The sequence below is a fragment of the Helicoverpa zea genome, chromosome 2 (assembly GCF_022581195.2).
Source record: "Helicoverpa zea isolate HzStark_Cry1AcR chromosome 2, ilHelZeax1.1, whole genome shotgun sequence".
Classification (NCBI taxonomy): domain Eukaryota; kingdom Metazoa; phylum Arthropoda; class Insecta; order Lepidoptera; family Noctuidae; genus Helicoverpa; species Helicoverpa zea.
Window position 1 is genome coordinate 896207 of NC_061453.1, and position 7629 is coordinate 903835.

General features: G+C 37.6%; 1 protein-coding gene across 1 annotated transcript; it reads left to right on the top strand.

Annotated features, from left to right (window-relative positions):
* Nucleotides 1-2637: 2637 nt before the first annotated feature.
* Nucleotides 2638-6431, top strand: LOC124644337 (homeobox protein MSH-A-like). The gene is made up of 4 exons (XM_047183649.1): nt 2638-2725; nt 3713-4228; nt 4543-4750; nt 6284-6431. The coding sequence occupies exons 1-4, from the start codon at nt 2638-2640 to the stop codon at nt 6429-6431; spliced, it is 960 nt and encodes a 319-aa protein (XP_047039605.1).
* The last annotated feature ends 1198 nt before the right edge of the window (nt 6432-7629 follow it).

Below are 7629 nucleotides of genomic sequence, written 5' to 3' on the forward strand. Positions count from 1 at the left end.
GACTGATTCACCCTTTGCATCCCCAAAGTGCTGGAGTGGAGACCACGGACTAGCAAGCGCAGCGTAGGACGTCCACCAACGAGGTGGACAGACGACCTTATAAAGGTCGCCGGAAGACGCTGGATGCAGGTCGCTTCCAACAGGTATCTGTGGAGATCAAAGGGGGAGGCCTATGTTCAGCAGTGGACGTCCTATGGCTGAGATGATGATGATGATGATGATGATGATCCCCAAAAAAATTCGCGCTCGCTGCGCTCGCGGCTCCATGTCAGATGTCGCATTTTATCTTTGTTTAATTGTTGAGGCATTCAATTCCGAAAAACATTTTTCGCGCACGTCCGTTATGGCTTTTTATGATAATATGTTTACTTCATGAAAACTCTAAGGAAAAAATCGCGCTCGCTTCGCTCGCGGCTTTTGCACTTCACTTCTGTGCATATCTTACTTTTGACTTTGCTTTGTTAATTTACAGTGGTTTTTATTTGTTTTGTGTCCTTAGATTAAAAAATTTTCGCGCTCGCTCCGCTCGCGCTTCCTTACATATTTTTTTTTTTTTAGAATAGAATAGAATAGAAGTTTATTGTTTCCAGTATTACAGCAATATATATATAATAGTATTACATATGACATGTGCCTTATAAGTTTTCAACGGGAAACCCACCAAATAACATATTTTACTGACTTTAAACATTGTTATAGATATTTAAGTGCGTTAGTTTAAGTTAATCACAATCTTTCAATACATAGGGGCCACTTGGGTAATGATTGCACTGCATTGATGCCCTAAGCCTAAGCAATTGCTTAGTTTGCTTATGGGCTAACCCAAGACTGCTTAGGTTACTCTGAACATTTCAAGTAAATAAAAAGTTATGTGTAATGTATGTTATGTATTGCAATAGTTATTTATCCAAAAGTAGGTGGGTTTTCTGTAATCAGAGCGGTGTTTTTTGCGGTATTTTTTGTCAAAACGTATGTAGTCGTAGGGCGGCATAATCAGTTTTGCACGCGGGCGAACAAACAGCTAGCGGCGGGCCTGTTACCACCATGAGTAAATGTAAGAAAACAAGTGATTTCTTATTTATATTTTCTTTTAGAGCAGTTTTCGAATCTAGAAAAAAAAATATCACGTATCCCAATTCTATGCCTATAACAGTAAATAAAGCATACATAGAAAGTCTTACTTGCATACCTAGGTTGAATCACATGTTTAAACTAACACACAATAAAGTTTACAAAGAAATGCAGGACAGTAGGTAATAACTAAAACACGGTTGGAGTACCTAATTAAATTGACAAACTTTTCGAAGAATATAATGTATGAAAATACATTCTATACATAAGTTTATAAAATACATACATACATAATGTGGTTTCAATGAGTTGCCAGTTTAACAGCAATACAAATTTCGGAAATTATTGACCGACTGTCAGAAGTTGTGAAATTATAGGGGTTAGTTTATTATACCTACTATGTTGCCTCTGAATTCTAAATAGCATGAATAAATAAATATAAATAAGAGTAATTCACACATTTGGATAAAACACAACAATGACTTGCAAAACATTACATTGCGAATACTTTTACAAAATCAATTTCAATTTTAGAGACAAAACTAAAACTGTGACAAACGTGTTACATTTTAAGGGGAAATCCTTAAACCTTGTATTTGTTCATTTCATATTTCTTTAGAAAATATCTCCTGCTGAGATTGAGATGTCAGAAGATTAGAGATAATAATTGAGCTGTGGCCCGGGTTAGCTTTGATTGTCATTACTATGGGCACACAATTGATAGGACAACCCTTACAATATCATTAATGATTGTACAGCGATCAAACGCACTTGATTCATTGCTCTTCTTGTATAATAATGAGTGCAAAAAGATATCAAATTATATTTGTAAAAACTTATATAGCTTTTTCGGTAGTTAGGTATAAGTTTTCAGCGTTAGAAATATAGTGTACACCTACTTTTCTGAGCAGGTCGCTGGTGGCCTAAAAAAATAAGGTTATTTATTTGACTTATTTACCTCCTTTTGAAATAATATAACTTGTTACGTATATACCTACTAGTTTTTGAGACATAAAATTAATGAACTACCTACTTAGGTTTTTTGTCACACACTTTTTGAAACCTTTTAATTGCATTATCAACATTCAATTGTCACTGTATTCACTTACATAGGAGCCTCGGTTATAATAAGACTGTGTACACTATTAACCGACTCCAAAAAAGGATGTTCTCAGTTTGACCTATGTTTGTGCGTAATTACCTACCTCACATTTAGCTGAGCCGATTTTGATGTAGTTCTCAGTGCAGTATTTGTCATTTGTAGAAGATTTTATGTACTATAATCGTTTTTTTTTTGAGTTTTTACAATAGAAAAACGTAAGTATCAAGACTACTAGGTCTACAATCGGAATCACACAGGGGTGTCGATGTTAAAGAGCACAGCGGGACATCGCTAATTTGTCACGCGTGCTATTTACATTGTACGGGGCCCGAGCTAGGGTCCCCAAGACAAGGGTTCTAACCAAAAGTATTGTCATGTTTTTGTTTGGTGAAAACATAAAAGTTTATAATTTAAGTTTCACTAACTGGACACGTATCAAAATCATAACGTGTCGAGTTGACGACATGATACGTTTGTGCACGAATTCATACCAGCAGAACGCCTACGCCTACGCATACAAAAGGTGGTATCTAGCCATTAAATATAAGAGTCGTAAGTCAACTTTAGTAACTTACCCTAAAAAGCATTTTGTTTTAACGTGGTAGACGCGAATATGAATTAATCATCGCATTGTTTTGAAATTGTAATATCATCGCTCATTTTACGGTGGACTTAACTTGAACTTTGAATGTTTTGTTTGATTTTGTTTCTTAATTTTATATTCATCATTATTTAACAACCGCTCCCTTTTTGGACTCATTAAAACTGTCTGTGAGTTAAAGTTTAAGGGAGGTTAAAATTTACATTATGTGGGTTGATTTTTTGTAGGTACTTGCTAGGTCTCAGCTTCAAGCTGAAGGATTTTGATATAATAGCTACATTTTATTACAGCTTTCCTTTACATATTTATACATAAACAGAATATGATATTTTAACGATGTTTTCGTAGAAGATACTCAAGCGGAAACATTAAGACCTCTCGAGGCAGCGAGGAGGAGTGCACGCTAAAACATATTTATGCGATATTATAACGAGAGAAACCCTCGAGCCGCCACTCCACCCGCCCGCCACATAACAAGTAATCGTGGTACGGCCACGCCATTAACAACGGCGCATACAAAAGTTTAGCGAAAGAAAATCATATGAAAAGCGACCACCCGGCCTGTATGCCCCGCGCTCACTCTCACCATTTTCACGCAAATTAAAAGACACAAACGCAACCATAGACAAGAATTTCCCGAGCGCGCTAAAACACACCATTCACAGACGTCGTATTCAATTGCTCGAGAGCGAAACGGAACGCCCCGAGGCATTAATTAGAGCAGAAAACTCGCGTCTATAGCCGTTCCTTTTTTAAAACTGAGGTCTTTATGCTAGCCCCCGCCTTTGTGCGCGTTCCGTTTGTGCTCACGGTTAAGTGTCAAGTCGGCTTTAACCTCTTTGTTGACTATAATTTACGGGAAATCCTCATTTGACACCAAGCGAAGTTACTTTGAAGTGAAGCCGCTTGTTTAATCATCATTCGATTATTGTTCTCAGGGCCACCTCAGCTTGAAGAGGAACCAGAGGCTCAGCGGTGCAATTCCTCAGTTAGTCAGAATGTGGAAACATCGGACGCCGAGGACGACATCTCAGTGGGTGACAACAGAAGCGAGACTTCTACGCCTAAAAAGTCACAATTCACATTTCCAGATGAATATAAAAAGAAATTGGATGGAGAAGAAGCAGAGAGGTCGTCACCTTTAGAGTACAGTTTGAACAACCAAGCGAGCTACAGTTCTCCTTTCAAAGAAGACGAGAATGACTATGAGAACCGGTCGGAAGAAAGAATGAAGCTGTATGATACTAGCCTGTTTCACTTGTATAGGCCAGAGCGTGATGGCAAGAAAGACGAGGGGACTGAAGGGGCAGCTTATGAGCACATGAAAGGTCTATCGGACAGTATTTATGGCAGGTCTATGGATCTGTCGAAGAACTCATTCCAGTCGCAGCTGCTGGCAGGTTTCGCGTCAGTCATAGCTGGCAATACTCAGAGAGAATCACAAGAATCCAATGGTAATTTGATCCTTTCACTAAACTTCATCGTTTCAAATGTAAAACATACGTGCCTCTATCATTTGTTAGGTACACTTTCAAGGTTTACAGATGACGTCGAGTAAGACTTGTTACATTAGGTTAACTAAGTTAAGTCTATTGGCAAAGTTAAATACGTTTAATTTAAGTGCTTATTTACACTTTTTCACGTCAAATTACATTAGACAGAACCCCAAAATACCTCGCTTTCACCGCTTCCTAGGAGACTGTTAAATCTTGGTCACCATTCCAAAAGTGTTATTTGTCAATACACCATTTAATTATCTCTTTCTCAGACCGTCAGCCTGGCAGCCGGCCCACAGCCTCCTCAAGTTCAAGCCGCAAGCCGCGCCGGCGCCGCACGGCATTCACTCACGCGCAGCTCGCGTACTTAGAGCGCAAGTTCCGCTGTCAGAAGTACCTGAGTGTGGCTGATCGGGGAGATGTGGCGGAGGCGCTCAGCCTTAGCGAGACTCAGGTGAAGACCTGGTATCAGAACCGACGGTGAGTGATACATGGTTTCTCATTTTGATGATGTGGCAGGACATAAAATCGTGTTTTAAACATTCGTATATTTTACTTTATGCTGACGACATGAAGATACTTAAAAAAGTTAATAATGACTTCGATACACACCTCTTACAGGAGGACCTTATAAGATTTGAGACTTATTGTATCTTAAATAAGCTACAGCTTAATGTGTCTAAATGTTATCACGTTACATATACGCGCAAAAAGACCTTGATAGGTACAGGCTATACACTGTATGGTCAAACAATTAATAAAGTCAATACCATCAGAGATCTTGGAGTTATATTTGATAGTAAACTATTATTCGATCAGCACATTGAGTCCATAGTTAAGAAAGCGGCAAAAGCGTTAGGCTTTATAACTAGAATGTCTGCAAACTTCCGATCTATAAAAACAATTAAAATATTATACTGTTCATTTGTACGTAGTCATTTAGAATATGCATCACAGGTCTGGAACCCGCAATATGAGATTTATAATTCTCGTATTGAGGCTATCCAGAAAAAGTTTTTAAAATACATTGATTTTAAAGCACGGCAGTATTCAGCAGATTACAGTCAACGTTGCCACAGATACCATTGGTTTTTTATTAAATATAGCGAATGGCACAATCGACTGTGCCGAACTAGTCGCTAAGTTAGAACTGCGAACAAATCAACTCGGTTTACGTCAGCGCCCACTGCTCAACGTCCCTTTCTCGTCTACGAACTACAGGCGAAATGCTTTCTTTGCTAGGAGCACGGCAAGCTTCAACAAACTACCCCTTGAGTTGAACATTGATCTTTATTGTACATCCGCTAGTACGACAACGCGGATTTTAGCAAAACAGTTTTTTGAAAACGAACTGTAGTGTTATTATTGTAATTATTTTAAATCATTATCTAAACATAGTTTAATAATGTAAAATCGTCATAGGTTATACGTCTAATTAACATAATAACATGTATATGTGGAGGCTTGTTATTAGCAATGTTTTTTTACTCATAGTTTGTAATTAGAATGTAAGCCTTCTTTAAAATTAATAAAAAAAAAAAAAGATTTTCTTACAACTTTCGGTATTGGGATAGAGGAGCTCGTGGCTAAGTGACAGCCGCACGCGTCGATCGATTATAAGGTATAGCATCGCTTTGCACCTTTGGTCCATGAATCATCATCATCATCATCATCATCACCTCAGCCATAGGACGTCCACTGCTTAACATAGGTCCATGAATAGGTTCCATAAATGGGAGAAAAGAGAGAAGGATTGAGAATTGAGAAATTGGCGCCCGAATGGGACTTTTAAAATTGACAAAATATTATACAATATGTATGAGAATAATTGTTCGTGATTTAAGTCCCTAATGGTTGTAATATTGTGAAAAGTTTCAAGTGGCAGAAAAACTTGTTGGGCGCCAATATGGAAACTAGAAGTTCTAAGCCTTTTCTACAATTAAGGCAATTTACTATATTCTAAGTATACTATAACCATACTTTTAAGTCTAAAAACAGCCTTTCTTCCCATAGAACAAAATGGAAGCGCCAAAACCAGCTGCGTCTAGAACAGCTGCGCGCGCAGGCAGCGAGCGGCGAGCGCGAGCTATCGGCGCACGCGCTGCCGCTCGCCTGCGCGCTGCTGCCACCCTACCCCGCGTATATGCACTGCCATCTGTGAATGTAGTGTAGTGGATAATGTACTTACACGGTGTGAGTTTAAGGTTCAAATCTTGCGGAACATTTATTTTGTACATCCTGAAATTCTTATTTGTAAATCTAGTCCATTGCCGTCTCAAAAGTTAAGATATGGGTACAAGCTGAAGATTCGTTTGTGTATGATGTCCTCCTAGCCGATTATCGGCTACGGCGGCTGTTCTCATATACGGAGATCAGCCAACTGCGCAGAACATATTATAGTGCACAAGCATTTGCGCAGAGACACAGGAGTATTCACTATTCCTTCACTCTTATAACCCGATGGGACGGCAATCCGACACGACCGGAGAGAAATCGGGCCGAGGTCCGACATTTACGTGCTCTCCGATGCACGGGTGTATCAATCACCAACTTCCAGGCTCCGGGCTGCTTTGTGAAAGTCTTATAAAACCCGAGACCTCGTGCTCAGCAGCCCGCTTGCGAGAGCTAGACCAACGAGGCAGTCATATACGTGTACCTACGTGTTATTCCAGGCTACTTGTATTATGTCTTATTTCAGTTGATTTAGTACTTATCATCTTTAAAGGTAAATATCAAACTCTGTAAAAAGATATGTATTTTGGTTTTCTCCAAATCTTTGTAAAACTGTAATTTTGAAAATTCGAGTACATAGGAAAATGCTACCTAATTGTTCGTCGACATTGCAAATTAAGATATGAATTATAGTAAATTATTTAACATAGCTTTGATATCGTAATTTAACGTTACACTTAGATGAATTTATTAGCACAAATTAACATTATTAGTGAATTAACAGTTATTGAATTAAAACATAGGCATAGGTATAAGTTGTAAATAATCGTGTCAAATGTTAGTTAAGCAAATCTTGTGCAATAAAATTGTAATATTTCAGAGTTATTGTAATTAATTAGGGTAAATACATAATAAGTTTATTGTTTAAACATTAGATAAGATTATTTAAGCTTTCTAGGATTTCAAATTATGTACGTACCTAACTTATTTTGAGACAAAGATAAAAGTAGTAATTAATTCAGTAACCACTATCAATTTTGGAAATAATGTTTTTATATTTTTTGTTTAAATTACTACTTAACTGTTTTTATTTTCGTTAATTGACATTGTATTTTTGTTTATTTATTGTATATTTTATTTATTTAAATAATTATTTGTTAATTATTGCTAAGTAGAACATAAATCCA

Bases quoted from the DNA above. Each gene is read 5' to 3' on its own strand.
- LOC124644337 (XM_047183649.1), top strand. From the start codon at position 2,638: ATGATACGTTTGTGCACGAATTCATACCAGCAGAACGCCTACGCCTAC. The intron at 2,726-3,712 runs GTAAGTCAACTT...TATTGTTCTCAG, and splicing joins AGCCATTAAATATAAGAGTC to GGCCACCTCAGCTTGAAGAG. The intron at 4,229-4,542 runs GTAATTTGATCC...TCTCTTTCTCAG, and splicing joins AGAATCACAAGAATCCAATG to ACCGTCAGCCTGGCAGCCGG.